The following is a 20,100-nucleotide window of genomic DNA, read 5'->3' as shown; positions in this document are numbered from 1 at the left end:
TTCTAAGCAAAGAGCAATTTCTCAAGCAAGAACTTTGTTAGGATTGTCTGGGAGTGGTCAGAGTGTGGGCCCTAATTGGATGAGTATAATGGGAGGGATATGTAACCTGAAAAATAGCCTTTATTGGCAGAGGTTTGAAATGCTCTTTGTTATTGGTCTATTAAGTTGATGTCGCCAGGCATGCCAAAACTTAATCCCACCAAAACGGCCAGAATTTCCAGGTGGTCTTTTCAAACAGCTCTTACATTGTCATTTTCACAGTATTATTTTAACCTCGTGTGGAAATATTTCTTAAGCACAGTAAATTCTCATTTTTAACTGCACTGGGCCTTTAACTGGCCTTTGAACACTTCAGCCTAGTGTGGAAGTTCTACATTTTAGTCATTTAGCAGGTACTCTTATCCAGAATGACTTGCAGTTAAGGAAATCTTTCCCTTCGAGGTTATCCAAGCCGGTGCTTGTAGGAAAATACAAGTGCAGGTTGTTTTTGTTGGGGGGGGATAAGACTGACATGTCTTATTTAACACACTCTGTCTATTCATGCTGGTATCTGCTTCAATACTTTTTCTTAGCTTAGACTTGAAGTGTTAGTGGCTTATTTTCCTTCTCTTCCCCAATATACTTCCAGGACTTCTCGTTTGTTTATAAGTCAGAGGCGTGCAAGGCATTCACGGGCTGCTCCATGTTTGCTCCGCTGAAGACGCTGCCCAGTCAGTGTATGATGCCCATCAAGCTGCCAGAGGACTGTGTTTACACACCCAGCTGGAACATGGGCAAACTGGAGCTCATACCCCCCGTGCCAACCATGGGCCTCCTCACCAAAGACGGGTAACCAATCAGACTGGTCCACTTGAATTATGCAAGTCTCATGTACCCAAATGTGTGTCAGGGATTTTAATGTGTGTGCTGTTGTCTCCTTATTTCAGTAACATCCCCAGTGTGGAGCCAGACTACCAGAGCTACACACCACAGACCCACACTCCCTTCATGTCCAACAGTGCCCCACCCAGCAACAGCGGCACGGGCATCCTGCCCTCCCCCGGCCACACCCCGCTTCTCCGCCCCCACCCCACGCACTCCCCGTACCCCGCGCACCCCAAGAGGGCCTGCCAGTGTCCAGGGATCGCTCAAATACGACAACTCTGACCTCTACTCGCCCGCCTCCACCCCTTCCACCTGCCGACCTCTCAGCTCAGTGGAGCCAGCCACTGTGCCCTCCATCCCTGAGGCCCACAGCCTCTACGTCACCCTCATCCTCTCCGAGTCCGTCATGAACCTCTTCAAGGACTGTAACTTTGACAGCTGCTGTGTGTGCGTGTGCAACATGAACATCCGTGGCGCTGATGTGGGCGTGTATCTTAACGACAACGGCGAGGCCCAGTACCCCTGCACCTGTGGTTTCAGCGCCGTGGTCAACCGTCGCTACGGCAGCTCGGCTGGCCTCTTCTTGGAGGATGAGCTGGACGTGGTGGGGCGTGGCTCGGACGCCGGCCGGGACTCTGAGAGGCGTTTCCAGGAGCTGCGCGCTGCCTCCCTTCACAGGACCGGCAACCCCACAGAGAGGCCCCCAGACGAGCTCATCCTGTTACTGCAGGACCAGTGCACCAACCCATTCTCCCGCATGGCTGGGGTGGAGTACCCCAAGGCGTTGTCCTCGGGCACCTCTCACTCTTCTCTACGGGTAGAGGAGAGGGACTGCTATAACGACTGCTACATGGCTCTGGAGCATGGCCGGCAGTTCATGGACAACATGTCAGGAGGCAAGGTGGACGAGGCGCTGGTTAAGAGCACGTGTCTACACAACTGGCCTAAACGCAAAGGTGAGTCTGCTCCTTCACTCATTGATAATGCACAAACCTGTTTCCCCTCCTACTCTTTACTTCTTTTCCTCTCTCTTCCTACTCCTCTTATGTGAAACCCAGTCTTCTTGGTTAGATGTATGATTCTGAGCCTTCCCACCCTCTTGTTTCCCCCTCCAGCTGCAGAAGTGAGCAGGCTGTTCTCTCAGGACGTGCTGCGGGTGCTGCTCTCCCTCCAGCCTGTACTCCAAGATGCCATCCAGAAGAAAAGAAGCGTACGGTCCTGGGGCGTTCAGGGACCTCTCACCTGGCAGCAGTTTCACAAGATGGCTGGCAGGGGATCCTACGGTAAACACAAGGACTTTAAAAATCAAGCAATAATAATCCATAAAGTTCCAGGGTTTTTTCTGGATCAAGAACAGGCTTAGGTGGTGGCCTGTCAGTGCGGCTGAATTGAATAGAATTCTTGCAATTCTATAAATGTCTCCATGGCGCTGAGAACTGAAAAAAAATATATATGCACATTTCGTGCTATTCTACTCCACGTTTTGCCGTGGAGCTGAGAGAATTTTGCAGTTTAATGCAAATTTCCTTCAATTTTACATTTTGTCGTGGAGCTGACACAACTTTTCCGTTAGAAATATTATTTCCTGCAGTCCATGAATTTTGACTTTGCTAATGCTGTGTTCTTTTGCTTAAACATATTGACACAATCCATACTACTAAATTTAGTTCACCCTGATTGTCTAGCTTTTACTTTGGTGATTGTAGTTCTCAAATATAATATTATAAAAAAATATATAGGTCCATTATCTTTTCTACATACTTTATATCTGGTTTAAGTTTACACAAAGCATTTTCCAGCCCTGGTATCACATGCGCTCTAAATATGTAATGATCATATATATTTATCAGGATTCTTTTGGTCAGAAACAAGTGTTTGTAATGTGACAACCTACATTTATTTATTTTCACTTTTTTGTTGTTGTAATTTAGCAGACGCTCTGATCCAGAGCGACTTACAGGAGCAAATAGGTCTAAGTACCTTGCTCAAGGGCACATCAATATATCTTTTTCCACCCAGTCGATTCCAAACAGCAAACTTTTCAGTTACTGGCCCAGCGCTCCTATCCGCTAGGTTACCTGCCGCCCTCAACTCCTTCTGCAATGAGTCTGACTGTCCCGCTTCTCTGAACCATTAGGCACTGACGAGTCTCCAGAGCCCCTGCCCATCCCTACCTTCCTGGTGGGCTATGAGTATGACTTTGTGGTGCTGTCGCCCTTCGGTCTGCCTTACTGGGAAAAGCTGCTGCTGGACCCCTTCGGCTCTCACAGGGACGTGGGATATGTAGTCATCTGTCCTGAGAATGAGGCTCTGCTCCGTGGGGCTAAGAGCTTCTTCAAGGACCTTATGGCCGCGTACGAGGTAAGCAGACACACACACTCTCACGCACATAGACAACCTCGATAGTCTAATAAAACATAAATGTTTAAGAAAATTGGTACATTTACCCATGTTTTTCCTCTTTGCAGGCCTGTCGACTGGGTCAGCACAGACCAATCTGTAAGACTCACGCAGATGGAATATTGCGGGTTGGTACAGCAGAGGGCAGGAACCGGGCAGAGCAGCCTCTCAGTGATTGGTTCCTCAAGATGGCCAGCAGCAACGGGAACAGCGACGCCTTCAGCAAACTCAAACTGTACGCCCAAGTGTGCCGGCATGACCTGGGTACGTCTTCATTAGATTACCATCTTCTATTTCAGGAGATTGTACTGAATAAGAGATGGGATCTCTTTTGGGTTTATAATTTTTGATGTGGCTTGTACAAGAAGCAAATATTCAGATGTAATTTATTGGTTATTTTCTGAGTTGAGTTTAATATCTGACATTGGCTATCTTTTTCTTTTACTTATTTGTTACACTCCTCAGCTCCATACCTGGCTGGACAGTCTCTGGACAGCTCTCTGTTGAACCAGCGTGGCCCCACTGTGGCCTCCCCCCAGTCCTCCTCCTCCCAGTCCCCCAGCTCCACCACCCCCTCCTCAGGTCCCCAGAGCGCCACCAGCAGCAGCACTGCCCAGCCTGCCAACACCAACAGCACCCCACCCTCCTCCACAGGCCCCCAGGCAATGGGAGGGATAGGGGGGGTAGGAATGCCATCGGCCAAGCCCAGCTCCTACACACCATACGGGACATCAGGCCTGCAGGGCAGCGTCTCCCAGAATGGGCCCCAGTCGGGTGCTCAGACTGCAGGGGAGAATGGCCCCACTGCCAACCAGCCCCAGGCCAGCACCGAGCCCGTAGAGACGTATGTAACCCCACCATCTTGTATCCTCTGGTTTAGTCACACTGAGTTTAAATGATTTTCTGTAGCACCACTTGTAGCCCTAAGTTTGTAATTGACTTGCACTTGGAATAGGCTGAATTACGACTGCAAAACCTTACCCATCTCTCCCATTTTTATGCACCAGACTTGCCTGGAAAATAACATTTGGCCTGCTAAATGTCTTTAATACTTAAAGCTAGTTGAGGATTGGCTGTTGGACCTTTGATGCCACTGCTGCTCTCTCTACAGCACATTAGAGAGAGACAAGGTGGGTGTCCCAACAGACGGAGAGTCCCACGCTGTGACGTTCCCCCCGTCCATTGTGGTTTACATCGTGGACCCCTTCAGCTACGAGGACGGGGAGAGGGACACCCACTCCAGTGTGTGGACGCTGGGTCTGCTGCGCTGCTATGTGGAGATGCTCCAGTTCCTGCCGCCTCACATCAGAAACTCGGTGTCTGTGCAGGTAATGGAGGATTTGACACATGTAGCCAGACTGCAGACCATTCACATTTATGTTCAGCAGATTGGCTCTACAGACAAGTTATCTCAAACCCCTATGGGGGTTGGTTTGTTTAAAAAGGCTGTTTCTAACAATATTCTGTGATGTGTTGGTCAGATCATTCCCTGTCAGTACCTGTTGCAGCCTGTGCGCATTGAGGAGCGCCATCTGTACGGTCAGCACCTCAAGTCCCTGGCCTTCTCGGTGTTCACCCAGTGCAGACGGCCCCTCCCCGGCAACACCAACATCAAGGCTCTGACGGGCTTCGGCCCAGGCCTGGCCATCGACATGGCACTGAGGAGCACAGAGGTAAACAACACACCACACATGGGAAACTGCACAAAACCTCACAAATATTATTCTTGTATTGATTTAGACTGCTGATCGGTTTTAGAAACTCACAATGTGAATGGTCTGTTTTAATATAACATCCTGGTCTTTGGCTAGTCCTTGCATATACCTTGATGATCCAAGAGACCACTGCTCTGTAGAATAAAGACAATGGCTTACTAAATACAGCTTGCTAAGTGAAACATAAGGAACCATTGGTCTGACCCATGACCTTTTGACTTTTACACCTGTGCAGAGGCCAGAATGTCTGCGTCTGTACACACCACCGTTCATCCTGGCGCCCATCAAGGACAAGCAGACAGAGCTGGGGGAGACGTTCGGCGAGGCCTCTCAGAAGTACAATGTGCTGTTTGTGGGCTACTGCCTGTCGCATGACCAGCGCTGGCTCCTAGCCTCCTGTACTGACCAATCAGGAGAGCTTCTGGAGACATGCATCATCAGCATCGACGTGCCTAACAGGTCAGTGACACACACAACTTGCCAAATGGTAGACACTTGACATGCAAACAAATTCAATTCAGGAATCTTTCTCTTTTGTGACTGTTTGTGTCCTCTGTCCAGGGCTCGGAGGAAAAAGGGGTCAGCCAGACGACTGGGCCTGCAGAAGCTGTGGGAGTGGTGTCTAGGTTTGGTGCAGGTGACATCACTGCCCTGGAGGGTGGTGATTGGCCGCCTGGGCAGAATGGGCCACGGAGAGTTACGAGGTATGCCACACTTGTCCAAACTCCACCAGACGGGGGACATATACACTGAACAAAAAATATAAGCACAAAATGTAAAGTGTTGGTCCCATGTTTCATGAGCTGAAATAAAATATCTCTGAAATTTTTCACATGCACAAAAAGCTTATTTCTCTCCATTTTTTTACACAAATTTGTTTGTCCCTGTTAGTGAGCATTTCTCCTTTGCCATGATAATCCATCCACCTGACAGGTGTGGCATATCAAGAACTGATTTAAACGGCATAATAATTACACAGGTGCACTTTTTTAAACTTTTTTTTCACCTTTATTGAACCAGGTAGGCCAGTTGAGAACAAGTTCTCATTTACAACTGCGACCTGGCCAAGATAAAGCAAAGCAGTACGACACAAACAACAGAGTTACACATGGGATAAGCAAACGTACAGTCAATAACACAATAGAAAAGTCTACAGTGTGTGCAAATGTGGTAAGATTTGGCTAGTCCTTGCATATACCTTGATGATCCAAGAGACCCCTGCTGGGGACAATAAAAGGCCACTCTAAAATGCTCAGTTTTGTCACACAACACAATGCCACAGATGTCTCAAGTTGAGGGAGTCTGCAATTGGCATGCTGACTGTAGGAATGTCCTCGAGTTGTTGCCAGAGAATTGAATGTTAATTTTTCTACCATAAGCTGCCTCGTTGTTTTCGAGAATTGGCAGTACATCCAGCCAGCCTCAGAACTGCAGACCACATGTAACCACGCCAGCCAAGGACCTCTACATCCTGCTTTTTCACCTGCGGCATCATCTGAGACCAGCCATCCAGACAGCTGATAAAACTGGGTCTGCACAACCAAAGAATTTCTGCACAAACTCAGAAAACATTTCAGGGAAGCTCATCTGATTGCTCTTCGTCCTCACCCGGGTCTTGACCGGACTACGTTGTAACCAACTTTAGTGGGCAAATGCTCACCTTCGATGACCACTAGTCCGCTTGAGAAGTGTGCTCTTCACAGATGAATCTCAGTTTCAACCGTACCGGGTAGATGGCAGACAGCGTGTATTGTGTCGTGTGGGCGAGTGGTTTGCTGATGTCAACTTTGTGAACAGAGTGCCCCATGGTGGGGTTATGGTATGGGCAGGCATAAGCTATGGACAACGAACACAATTGCATTTTATCGATTTTTATAATTTCAATGCACAGATAAACAGTGACAAGATCTTGAGGCCCATTGTCGTGTCATTCATCTGCCACCATCACCTCATTGTTCAGCTTGATAACGCACGGCCCCATGTTCGCAAGTATCTGTACACAATTCCTAGAAGCAGAAAATGTCCCAGTTCTTCCATGGCCTGCATAATCACCAGACATGTCACCCTTTGAGCATGTTTGGTATGCTCTGGATTCGACGTGTACAACATGTTCCTGTTCCCGCCAATATCCAGAAACTTCGCATAGTGGTTTTCTGATCCACGCCCCTACCTTTTTTTTTTTTAAGGTATCTGTGACCAACAGATTCATATCTGTATTGCTAGTCATGTGCAATCAATAGATTAGGGCCCAATGAATTTATTTCAATTGACTGATTACCTCATATGAACTGTAACTCAGTAAAATCTTTGAAATTGTCACGTGTTGCATTTATATTTTTGTTCAATAATTATATATATATATTTATTTATTTATATTTTTGTTCAATATATATATTGTTGTGCCCTGACTGTCTCCCTCTGTGTTCCAGACTGGAGTATTCTGCTGAGCAGGAGGAACCTGCAGTCTCTCAGCAAGCGCCTCAAGGAAACCTGCAGGATGTGTGGCATCTCTGCCGCAGACACTCCCAGCATCCTCAGCGCCTGCCTGGTCGCCATGGAGCCTCAGGGCTCCTTTGTCATCATGCCAGGTAAAAACCACCAAAAGTTGAACCTTGAGTGATGGCAGCACAATGCGGCCTTGCTTCCCCCGTCTGAGTCCACTGAGTTTCCTGAAATGTTTTTGTGATGTCTGTATCGTGTTAACCCTTGTTAACCCTCTCTGCTGTGTAGACTCTGTGTCGACTGGCTCAGTGTTCGGCCGCAGCACCACTCTGAACATGCAGACGTCCCAGCTGAGCACTCCTCAGGACACGTCCTGCACCCACATCCTGGTGTTCCCTACCTCGGCCATGGTGCAGGTGAACAACGGCACCACCGAACAGAACCTAGACATCGCCTTCAACCCCATAAACCCTGGTCAGTAACACACACACACACACTGTAGATGTTGATGCATTTCTAGGCTCTGGCTGTAGTCTGGCTCTACACAGGGCGACGTTAACCGAAACAGGGAGACAGAGCAGCTCTCTGTCTAAGCTACTGGGATATAGTCTTGAATGACTCTTTGTGTTTATTGCGCTCCATAGATGGTTCAGATGGGATGGGCATCTTTGACCTGTTTGATAACGACATGGTGGACCCTGACCTCATCAACATCCTGCCTAACTCCCCCACCACTTCCCCCGTTCACTCCCCGGGTGGACACTATCACCAGGGGGGAGACGGCAGCAAGGTAAGCCCCTCTGCCCCTCCACCTACCAGCAGGAGTATTCTTACCTGACTACTGGTAAATGAAGGTTGAATAAGGATGGTTGGTGTCCCTGTGTGTTCCAGGGCCAAAGCACAGACCGTATGGAGTCCCATGAGGAGGCCCTGAACATCCTGCAGCAGCCTATGGCTCTGGGCTACTTCATCTCCACAGCCAAGGCTGGCCCCCTGCCTGACTGGTTCTGGTCAGCCTGCCCCCAGGCACAGAACCAGTGCCCACTGTTCCTCAAGGTACCTATCTACCGCTCCTCTGACAGTTAACCTGCTCGCAAAGGCTTTTGTTCTTCTCTGGTCCTAAAACTCAGCAGCACATTTATGCTTTACTTAAATGTGTACTTGATCAGGAGTCCTGTCATTCGAATGTTTCCCTTTTCTAATGTAACTGGTGTGATGTTCAGGTGTTCTTCTAGCTGACCTCTTGTTGTCTGTCGTCCCTCCCCAGGCCTCCCTGCACCTCCACGTGTCCTCGGTCCAATCAGACGAGCTCCTCCACAGCAAACACTCCCACCCTCTGGACTCTAACCACACCTCAGATGTGCTCAGGTACACTGCTCAAATGGAATGGAAGCCATATGAAATAACAAATGGACAATACATTGATTTGATAGGCAGAAAAAAGGGGTGAATTGAATGTATATTTAGATATACCTTGTGATGTGCTCTCTGCCCCTGACAGGTTTGTGCTGGAGCAGTACAACGCCCTCTCCTGGCTGACGTGTGACCCTGCCACTCAGGACCGGCGCTCCTGTCTGCCTGTTCACTTTGTGGTGCTCAACCAGATGTACAACTTTATCATGAACATGCTCTGAACAAGAATATCAAGGGGGATCTATGGACCTCATCATGAAACAAATGGTAGGGGATTCCCTGGAGTGGATGGACCCTCAACACTTCAGGTTGGGGGCATGGCCATAAGGAATCTCCCCCCAGCCAGCTTCTCCACGGCAGCACTGGAGGTGTCCTAGCCTATCAATCAAATGCCAAGTGTCCATTTTGGATGATAAGGGACTTTTCATAAAGGAGAATAGTCTTTTTAATAATCTTAGATTTCAATCTTCTGATAAAATTTTATCTTAATGAAATGCCTGCACACACACACATATATATAATATTATTTATTGTAAGTTTTTAAATGTGTAATTTGTATTTCTTTATCTTTTATATATAAAAAAAAATCTAAAGGTTGTGTATTGCTATTTCACTTTTAAAAGGAATTGGTTTAAAATGTAAAGTAATTTTCTCAATTACAAAACCAAAACCCGCTGAAGTGAATTTGCTGTAGGCTGTTTTTAGAGTATTATTTTTTCAAAGGGTATTGCCCTGATGTACAGATTTAAGTAGGCTGGGCATTTATATCCCCTCCTTTTGAGTGGACATGATTTACAGCTCAGCCAAAGTGGCGGAGTCTGTTGCACAGTAATTCAATGCATTCAGATAAATGGGATATGAGGTACAGGTTGTCAGATTATATATTTTATATGACAGATTTAGAGAATTGTGTGTATATGTGTGTACATATATATGTGTGCCGCTACAGATGGTGCAGCTTCTGTTTTAGGAATAAAGTGCGTCTACCTATCCAATTGTTTTGTCTCTTATGGAAACATTGCAGTGTTGAGGAATGGAGCGATTTCTTCCGGCACAAAGTTCTAACCTTTGCTTGTTAAAATCTAACTCAAAATGCGAAAGTTAACTCTGTCCTTGTTAGCCACACCCTCACTGCTGGGTGAGGGTTGGATTGGAACATTAATGAGATGTTGTTTTAGGGGTTGACAAGCCCATGGCTGGGGTCCAGATGGGTCCTTAATGGACCACAGGTTTAGGGTTACCCCCATTTAACCCCTACCCCAGCTAAATGGATTTGGCAGGTCTGTAAGAGTGGAATTGGCTAACTGAGGAGAACAGCTCATCTCAAAGCCTCATCCAATAACCCCCTTATGTTCAGTCTAATGGGATCCCATTGGAAGGGTAGTTAGTGGGCATTAGGGACAGTGTGCCAGAGCTGTCATTTTGAGGGCAATTATACTTCAACACAACTATTCCAGTCACACTGAAATCATCTGGGGACCAAGCAATGCACAGTATGGACAAATTAAGTGTGTATTTATTGGAGTTTGGGCCAATATGGGTACACGCAAGGCTGAGGGGATGTGAGATCAGAGAGCTGATCTGTGACAGTGTGAGCATGTTCTCCAGGAATCTCTAATATAATTCTGTGTTCATAACATCTAGTTAATCGCTTTTCATAGAATCTCAAAGCGCTTTGAGCAAACAAACGAGCAATCATGACAGGTCAGCCAATAGAGGCCAAGTCTTTAAAAGCTGTATCCTCTGAAGATGGAGGGGGTCAGTTCATAGCTTGAGCGGAGAGAGCTGGTCAGAGGATGGTGATGGAGTCTGCTGATGGTCTTGTAGAGGGCAAGTCTGGGAACCAGCCTGATTCTTATAACCACTGGACTTCTCTTCCACTCTGTGTAATATCACTTGGGTGATGCCTCAGCAGCTCTGGGTGCCAGAAAGCTCACCACACAGTTCAGAATAGTAGCCAGTCATCCTCATTATGAACCCTGTCTCAGCATCAGTATTCCTCACGCTTTCGGCGACTTTTCAAATAGTGTTCTCAAATACCAGCATACGACTGGGAAAAGTCCACTTGAACACCCCCTCCAACCGCTAATTACTAGTGGGAAACTTGTCTACCATCTGAGCTCCGACTTCTCCCACATGCTGAACGCTGACGTCACATACAGTACTAAGGAAATGACCTCGATAACAGCATTTTCTGCAGTTAAAGGCAACAAAACATTTAGAAAAATCAATTTAACATGTTTTTAACTAATGTTGTTTACAAGCATGATAACCATTAACTGAAAGTACAGCTAACAGCTTGTTTGCCATCAGCCAATTGGTGTTCTCAATGAGTTGAAGGCATGTGAATGCACACTCATTGCTCCCAGTTTACAAGTAGTACTATTTTCCTAGTTTCCCACTAATGAACACAACATAAGTCCTCCAGGAGCAGAGAGATACCATAATGTAGAAGTGCAACTGTGTTTGCAGTCCCTAGCTTTGAGGACCTGATGTGTATGGTTGGGTTTTATAAATTACTTGAGCTTCTTGAAATGGAAAAGCCCTGGAGTCTCTTTTCCTTCTCACTGCTGCTCCATCACAGTGAGATGATTTTAATAGTGGTTTATCCCTCTGACTTATGTCACTATATAACAGCTGAATGAGAAACTCTGGCTACACTACAACCTATCATTCCACCTGTTGTTCACACTCCGGTTGCTCGTTAAGTGCACTAAATCAAATCAGGAGCTTAGGAGTCCTAATGAGATTACCATTAGTCACTAGTGATAGTTAATGGTATTTTCCTCTGTTGGTAAGTAACAGTGATGACTGGAGCCAGAGGACATGGACTCGAGGGCAGTAGGTCTGAAGACAGTTTATCTTTGTTTTCTAGAAGCCTACAATTAAATTGTACAATGAGCTCTAATAGGTAGACAAAGATATACAAATATGAAATCACCTATTTGTCATTCAGTAGAGAAGCAGCTGTCCACTATGTTGGTCAGCCTAATAAAGCAGCTTAAAAAAAGGATGTAAACACACAGTAAGGTGACTGTGTTCAGACCAATGAAAAGAGAGGTTCAGCCCATTCATGTCACTTCTCTGTACTGTACATGCTCCGAATCTAATGTTTGTGTACAGCACAGAGCAACCAATGCCAAGAAGAGCTGCTAAAACCTTAAGCTTGTTTAATGCAATTTAGATAAAGGTTACTCACTTAAGTAGTGGAAGATTAGACAGTGCTTAATGAATTCTCTGTATTCTAAATGGAAAGTTAAGCTTGGCCATTTAATTGACCTGTATGGCAGGTCATAGTATATGCAATGTAGTATGTCCTCTTCCAATAATTTCCTAATGTTTTAAACCCCTATAGCCAGTATTCATACATAGCAGTCATAATGTATCATGTGTAATGGGTATTAAGTTGGGTATTCCTAGGGCAGCACAGGTTTCTGGTCTAACACATAGTAGTTGTGGTTATTTGGGTTATAAAATGGGTTAAATGTTCTGTGTCACATCCCCCTTTAGAGAATCGACATCCCCATGTATCCCCAATGACCATTTCTTGGGCTGTATGAGTGACTGAGTGTGCATGATAGAGTAGGTGAGGAGGAGAGTGCTAGAAAGTGAGAGAGGGAGGGTGAGTGAGACACAGCGAGGTAGAGGAAATATTTGCATAAGCTGAGTGTTACCTGGCACTACAGACTCCACAGACAGACACAGCAGGTTGTCTCAGAGCCAAAGGAGTCTTTCATGCTGGAGAGAGTGGATATTGAAGGGTGTTTTCCTTGGAGTAAGCCACTTGCCTGCCTTTTTGATTTGCTGCTAAGGTTGGCTGTCATGCATTGGCAGATGGAGCAATAGATAGGTATGTATATGTGTGTTTGTCTGCCTGTTTCAAAGGCATGATCTTTAAAAGTTTCAAAATGTAAAAAGTGTTTGTCCAGATTTACTCATTGTTAATGATTTGTAACATAGGTACGAATAAACATGATCTGGTATCCATGATCTGGTATCCATAATATGGTATGAGCTTCTGTACAATGTATTTATTATTAGCTGATTTTATCGGTTGTTGTGTCTTTGACACTATTTTGAATGGAGAAGATGTTTGGAGACTGCTTCAGTCAGAGAGCTGAGAACCATGTTGGAATCTGTCAGCAAGTACAGACAACTGTATGAGTGTGTTTGAGTTATCAGCTCAACCAGTTCTTTACTATGACATGCTCCCAGAGAGGGCTGCCAAGTTAGCAATGGACTGTTTCCTGCTAATTGAGATTATGGAAATACTTACAGTAGCCTACATTGTAAATTAAGGGTGTATCTAAGTATTCTTTCTTCAGAGTAAGAGCGTGTGTTCCATTTTCTTGGCCATTTTCCCATACATCTCCTTCGTTGGCGTCTCTATTTTGTGTGCAGACAAGGATGAAATTTAGAGAACAGGAGTGGTTAACTTCCAGCTAATCTTGTTTTTATTTGTATTTATTATGGATCCCCATTAGCTGCTACCTAAGCAGCAGCTACTCTTCCTGGGGTCCAGCAGAATTAAGGCAGTTGATACAATTTTAAAAACATTACAATACATTTACAGATTTCACATTTACAGATGTGTGTGTGTGTGTGTGTGTGCGTGTGCGTGCGTGCGTGTGCGCATGTGTGTCTGTGCCTGTGCCAATGTTTGTGTTACTTTACAGTCCCCGCTGTTCCATAAGGTGTTTTTTTAGCTGTTTTTTAAATCAAATTTTACTGCTTGTGTCAGTTACTTGATGTGGAATAGAGTTCCATGTAGTCATGGCTCTATGTAGTACTGTGTGCCTCCCATAGTCTGTTCTGGACTTGGGGACTGTGTACCAGTAGTTTAGAGAGATAGCTCGGTACATTCAACATGTCAATACCTCTCATAAATAAAAGTAGTTATGAAGTCAATCTCTCCTCCACTTTCAGCTAGGAGAGATTGACATGCATAGTATTAATATTAGCTCTCTGTGTACATCCAAGGGCCAGCCGTGCTGCCCTGTTCTGAGCCAATTGCAATTTTTGTGACGACTGAACAGTAGTCAAGGTGCGACAAAACTAGGGCCTGTAGGACCTGCCTTGTTGATAGTGTTGTTAAGAAGGCAGAGCACCCCTTTATTATAGACAGACATCTCCTCATCTTAGCTACTACTGCATCAATATGTTTTGACCATGACAGTTTACAATCTAGGGTTACTCCAAGCAGTTTAATCATCTCAACTTGCTCAGTTTCCACATTATTTATTACAAGATTTAGTTGAGGTTTAGGGTTTAGTGAGTGTTTTGTCCCAAATACAATGCTTTAGTTTTAGAAATATTTAGGGCTAACGTATTCCTTGCCACCCACTCTGAAACTAACTGCAGCTATTTGTTGAGTGTTGCAGTCATTTCAGTCACTGTAGTAGCTGATGTGTATAGTGTTGAGTCATCCGCATACATAGACACTCTGGCTTTACTCAAAGTCAGTGGCATGTCATTAGTAAAAATTGAAAAAAGCAAGGGGCCTAAACAGCTACCCTGGGGAATTCCTGATTCTAACTGGATTATATTTGAGAGGCTTCCATTAAAGAACACCCTCTGTGTTCTGTTAGACAAGTAACTCTTTATCCACATTATAGCAGGGGGTGTAAAGCCATAACACAAGTTTTTCCAGCAGCAGACTATGATCGATAATGTCAAAAGCTGCACTGAAGTCTAACAAGACAGCCCCCACAATCATTTTATCATCAATTTCTCTCAGATAATCATCAGTCATTTGTGTAAGTGCTGTGCTTGTTGAGTGTCCTTCCCTATAAGCATGCAGAAATTCTGTTGTCAATTTGTTTACTGTGAAATAGCATTGCATCTGGTTAAACACCATTTTTACCAGAAGTTTACTAAGGGTTGGTAACAGGCTGATTGGTCAGCTATTTGAGCCAGGTAAGGGGGCTTTACTATTCTTGGGTAGCGGAGTGACTTTAGCTTCCCTCCAGGCCTGAGGGCACATGCTCTCTAGTAAGCTTAAATTGAAGATGTGGCAAATAGGAGTCACAATATTGTCTGCTATTACCCTCAGTAATTTTCCATCCAGATTGTCAGACCCCGGTGGCTTGTCATTGTTGATAGACAACAATAATTTTTTCACCTCTTCCACACTGACTTTACGGAAATCAAAAGTACAATTCTTGTCTTTTATAATTTGGTCCTATATACTTGGATGTGTAGTGTCAGCGTTTGTTGCTGGCTTGTCATCCCTAAGTTTGCTTATCTTGCCAATTAAAAAGTCATTAAAGTGCTTTGCAATATCAGTGGGCTTTGTGATGAATGAGCCATCTAATTCAATGAATGAAGGAGTAGAGTTGGCTTTTTTCCCAAAAATGTAATTTAAGGTGCCCCAAAGCTTTTTACTATCATTCTTTATATCATTTATTTGTTTCATAGTGTAGTTTTTTTTCTTTAGTTTAGTCACATGATTTCTTAATTTGCAGTATCAGTTGGGCCAATCCATTGGGCTGCCAGACTTAATTGCCATACCTTTTGCCTCATCCCTCTCAACCATACAATTTTTCTATTCCTCATCAATCGAAGGGGATTTAACAGTTTTTATGAGAATGGAGGGATCAAGCCATTGGAACTCTCAGGCCCAGAGGGGTTAGAGAGGTCAGGGCAGCCACGGCACTGTGATGACAAACAAACAGCCAGGAAGTAAAGTAAGGGAAGACATACCTACCCCACGGGCTGACAGCTCCAAGCACAGGTTTAACCCAATGATTTATACACTGCTCAAAAAAATAAAGGGAACACTCAAATAACACATCCTAGATCTGAATGAATGAAATAATCTTATTAAATACTTTTTTCTTTACATAGTTGAATGTGCTGACAACAAAATCACACAAAAATAATCAATGGAAATCCAATTTATCAACCCATGGAGGTCTGGATTTGGAGTCGCACTCAAATTTAAAATGGAAAACCACACTACAGGCTGATCCAACTTTGATGTAAAGTCCTTAAAACAAGTCAAAATGAGGCTCAGTAGTGTGTGTGGCCTCCACGTGCCTGTATGACCTCCCTACAACGCCTGGGCATGCTCCTGATGAGGTGGCTGATGGTCTCCTGAGGGATCTCCTCCCAGACCTGGACTAAAGCATCCGCCAACTCCTGGACAGTCTGCAGTGCAACGTGGCATTGGTGGATGGAGCGAGACATGATGTCCCAGATGTGCTCAATTGGATTCAGGTCTGGGGAACGGGCGGGCCAGTCCATAGCATCAATGCCTTCCTCTTGCAGGAACTGCTGACACACTCCAGCCACATGAGGTCAAGCATTGTCTTGCATTAGGAGGAACCCAGGGCCAACCGCACCAGCATATGGTCTCACAAGGGATCTGAGGATCTCATCTCGGTACCTAATGGCAGTCAGGCTACCTCTGGCGAGCACATGGAGGGCTGTACGGCCCCCCAAAGAAATGCCACCCCACACCATGACTGACCCACCGCCAAACCGGTCATGCTGGAGGATGTTGCAGGCAGCAGAACGTTCTCCACAGCGTCTCCAGACTCTGTCACGTCTGTCACATGTGCTCAGTGTGAAGCTGCTTTCATCTGTGAAGAGCACAGGGCACCAGTGGCGAATTTGCCAATCTTGGTGTTCTCTGGCAAATGCCAAACGTCCTGCACGGTGTTAGGCTGTAAGCACAACCCCCACCTGTGGACGTCGGGCCCTCATACCACCCTCATGGAGTCTGTTTCTGACCGTTTGAGCAGACACATGCACATTTGTGGCCTGCTGGAGGTCATTTTGCAGGGCTCTGGCAGTGCTCCTCCTGCTCCTCCTTGCATAAAGGCGGAGGTAGCGGTCCTGCTGCTGGGTTGTTGCCCTCCTACGGCCTCCTCCACGTCTCCTGATGTACTGGCCTGTCTCCTGGTAGCGCCTCCATGCTCTGGACACTACGCTGACAGACACAGCAAACCTTCTTGCCACAGCTCGCATTGATGTGCCATCCTGGATGAGCTGCACTACCTGAGCCATTTGTGTGGGTTGTAGACTCCGTCTCATGCTACCACTAGAGTGAAAGCACCGCCAGCATTCAAAAGTGACCAAAACATCAGCCAGGAAGCATAGGAACTGAGAAGTGGTCTGTGGTCACCACCTGCAGAACCACTCCTTTATTGGGGGTGTCTTGCTAATTGCCTATAATTTCCACCTGTTGTCTATTCCATTTGCACAACAGCATGTGAAATTTATTGTCAATCAGTGTTGCTTCCTAAGTGGACAGTTTGATTTCACAGAAGTGTGATTGACTTGGAGTTACATTGTGTTGTTTAAGTGTTCCCTTTATTTTTTTGAGCAGTGTATATACACTAGATAACTGATAGGGGGCACTGTGTCGAACCCCCATGCCTCCATCTTGGTATCTTTTTTTCTAGATGACTAATGTTACTGTCCCCACTACAATAAAAAAAAAAAAAATTAAATACATGTTATTTTGTCCTTGAAACATTTTATTGAATTACTGTGGAATTCCATCCGTTCCTATCGAGGACTGTGCCTACTGAGGAGTGCCAATATGGCTGACCGGGGGCTTCAAAGCCTCTTAGTGGCCAATACATAGTATCAGCAATCCAGGGTTTATATACATCATTGACCCAAGACCACAGTCAAAATAAACCACCACTGCTCTGAGGGAAGGAACATAAACAGCAGCCAGCATGTAAGGTCTTGTCCAAGTAGACGAGCTCCCAAGTGGCGCAGTGGTCTAAGGCACTGCATCTCAGTGCTGGAGGCATCACAAAAGACCCTGGATCAATTCCAGGCTGTATCACAACTGGCCGTGATTGAGAGTCCCATAGGGTGGTGCACAAATGGCCCAGCTTTGTTAGGGTTTGGCTGGGGTAGGCTGTCATTGTAAATAGGTGCACAAATGGCCCAGCTTTGTTAGGGTTTGGCCCGGGGTAGGCCGTCATTGTAAATAAGAATTTGTTCTTAGCTGACTTGCCTAGTTAATTAAAGGTAAACAAAACACAGTGTCTCAGAGCTGGATTCTGTCATTCAACAACCGCAATTTGTTTTGTGGTATATGTGACTCAAAACCTGTAATGGGCTACATTCAAGGATATGTGACATGGATTTGTCTCAGTGTAAACACGCTACACAACAGGACTTTCATCAGTGGTCATCAAGGGGGGTAGTCCCGGAGGGCTAATGTTTTCTCTCTCTATTGCCTCAGGCTCAACACTGCCACCTCCCCATAGTATTGCATCAACTCTGCCAGATACAAACCCCATCTCTCACCAAGGGATTTACGCCATGCAGAGAGAGGGATCAGTTCTCTCTCATCTGTCCTCCATTCATCCCATAGGGAGGGCATCACCCTAAAGAGATTCTAACAATCCATTATGAGACTCCCAACGTTTCTTTCACTATAGAAACACCATGCATGGGGAAGAAGCATAATCCAAGGGGAATTTGTTGCTTTTTATGTTCACAGGAGGTTTTCAGCAAAGTGAGTTAATTGCAGGTTATATGCGCTGGTGATTCTCTATGGACTTTTGTCTCATAATGTGGACAGTAATCTGGCCCACTGGCACACACCCATAGACAGTACACATTTAATGTAGTAGAATAAATGAGTAGTCTGTCCTCTACCTTGCAGTAAAGGTGAGCACCTAGCCTGATGTATGTAACTGTTTAGTGTATCAGCATTCACTAACAGCATTACCGGTCATGCGTCCTTGGGAAGAATGCCTCCCAAATGAATTAAATGGATTTGTAAAGCCAAAGTCCTCAATTGGATTATTCTAATGATGTAACCCATAACATGCATCATTTGTGTTTTTTAGACTGTGTAGTCATTGGAAGTAGTCTGTCCTGTGAAACACACCTTGGCCTATATTCAATCAGATCAAGCATTAACCGACAATAGCCGACACCTGCATAGCTAACGTTTTAGCGGTGTCGTGACTCAGGAGGTGGAACTGTGTTGGAGCTGTCAAATCAGTGAGCAGCTGCTCTTGATCATTGTCACAAAGCCATAACAAGTTACAAGTTCAGAAAGAGAAAGTGTAGACTATATAGAAATAATGACACTCAAATTGAAAATCATTAAACAAAATCATGAGGATTTCGAATCAGCCTAAGTATAATGCCTGTCGTGCTCTTGATGGCATGGTAGAATGAACTTGACAATGGAGACTGAAGTACTGTTACTTTTAGCTTTATATCTGAAGCACGGTGACGATTAACACTGCTCACGCAGGAAAACTTCAAACTGCAAGACAGCTAATTTATATATCTCCTTGACCTTCAACCTCGAGTGATACTGATTGTCTGTTAAACACAAGGGAGTTATGGACTATCATTAAAGATGCTGGGGTGGCAAGTAGCCTAGGGCCAGTAACTGAAAGGTTGCTAGATCGAATCCCTGAGCTGACAGGGTAAAAATCTGTTGTTCTGCCCCTGAACAAGGCAGTTAACCCAATGTTCCTAGACTGTCATTGTAAATAAGATTTTTTTTTAACTGACTTACCTAGTTAAATGAAGGTTAAAACATATTACATCCCCCTTAGCTAGAGCTTGCAAGTAAACATAACTTTTTAAGAAGAATATAGTATTTTTAATACTGCTGTAGAGTCAAAGGTAGGTGGTGGTCTAGTTTCACTTACAATACCAGGTTTTACCCCTGACTCACTCAAGCACATAGTCCTGTAGCCTCACTGATAATTTAGTACACCTGCCTACTCTGGTGCATTGACTGGTGTGATTCTCTATGAGAGGGTTCTGGTGCTCTGTCATTTGTCATGTTCTGTCTGTGTTAATTTGTGTCTTTGTGTTTCCTCTTCGACCTCCTGCTCTGAATCAGAGTCGGTGATTGTGACTTCTTTGTTAGCCCTATACCTGGCTGTTCTGTCAGGTCTGAGATGCTTTCTGTTTCTGCGGTAGCGAGCTCCTGCGGGTGTGATGATATCATATGATCACGGTTCATCTCTGATTCTGATTCTCACCACTGTTTCTGGCTGCCATCCTTTTGTACCTCTCCATGCACACTCTCTCTCCCTCCCAAAACGAAGAAAGTGGTGACGCCATTTTGTCATAGATTGTCTTCTGCTGCAGCTGTCTGCGTTTCAAGCCATGCTGGACATTTTTGGGAGTCACTGGCTGAAGGGCTGCTTTACTTGTAGGTAGGTTGGAGCGTAGGACATGTCCCATGAGTAGCTGAGCAGAAGAGTACTGCAGACCCGTGACGGGTGTGTTTCTCAGGTTCAGTAGAGCTGCGTGAGGGTCAACA

At 45.3% G+C, this 20,100-nt stretch overlaps 1 protein-coding gene across 1 annotated transcript in view; it reads left to right on the top strand.

Annotated features, from left to right (window-relative positions):
* Positions 1 to 9,824, top strand: part of LOC106613001 (mediator of RNA polymerase II transcription subunit 13-like) — a 31,819-nt gene extending 21,995 nt beyond the window's left edge. The window contains 17 exon segments of the mRNA XM_014214797.2: positions 629 to 828; positions 927 to 1,038; positions 1,040 to 1,820; positions 1,980 to 2,147; positions 3,002 to 3,225; positions 3,333 to 3,528; positions 3,730 to 4,108; positions 4,376 to 4,592; positions 4,746 to 4,937; positions 5,215 to 5,438; positions 5,541 to 5,683; positions 7,409 to 7,567; positions 7,710 to 7,895; positions 8,066 to 8,211; positions 8,313 to 8,477; positions 8,689 to 8,789; positions 8,923 to 9,824. Coding sequence (XP_014070272.1) covers positions 629 to 828; positions 927 to 1,038; positions 1,040 to 1,820; positions 1,980 to 2,147; positions 3,002 to 3,225; positions 3,333 to 3,528; positions 3,730 to 4,108; positions 4,376 to 4,592; positions 4,746 to 4,937; positions 5,215 to 5,438; positions 5,541 to 5,683; positions 7,409 to 7,567; positions 7,710 to 7,895; positions 8,066 to 8,211; positions 8,313 to 8,477; positions 8,689 to 8,789; positions 8,923 to 9,055 — 3,726 coding nt within the window. The 3' untranslated portion in view covers positions 9,056 to 9,824.
* Positions 9,825 to 20,100: the final 10,276 nt, after the last annotated feature.

The sequence above is a fragment of the Salmo salar genome, chromosome ssa09, assembly GCF_905237065.1.
Source record: "Salmo salar chromosome ssa09, Ssal_v3.1, whole genome shotgun sequence".
In the NCBI taxonomy this organism is placed as follows: Eukaryota; Metazoa; Chordata; class Actinopteri; order Salmoniformes; family Salmonidae; genus Salmo; species Salmo salar.
Note: the sequence above shows the minus strand (reverse complement) of the source record. Positions and strands in the feature narration are given on the sequence as shown.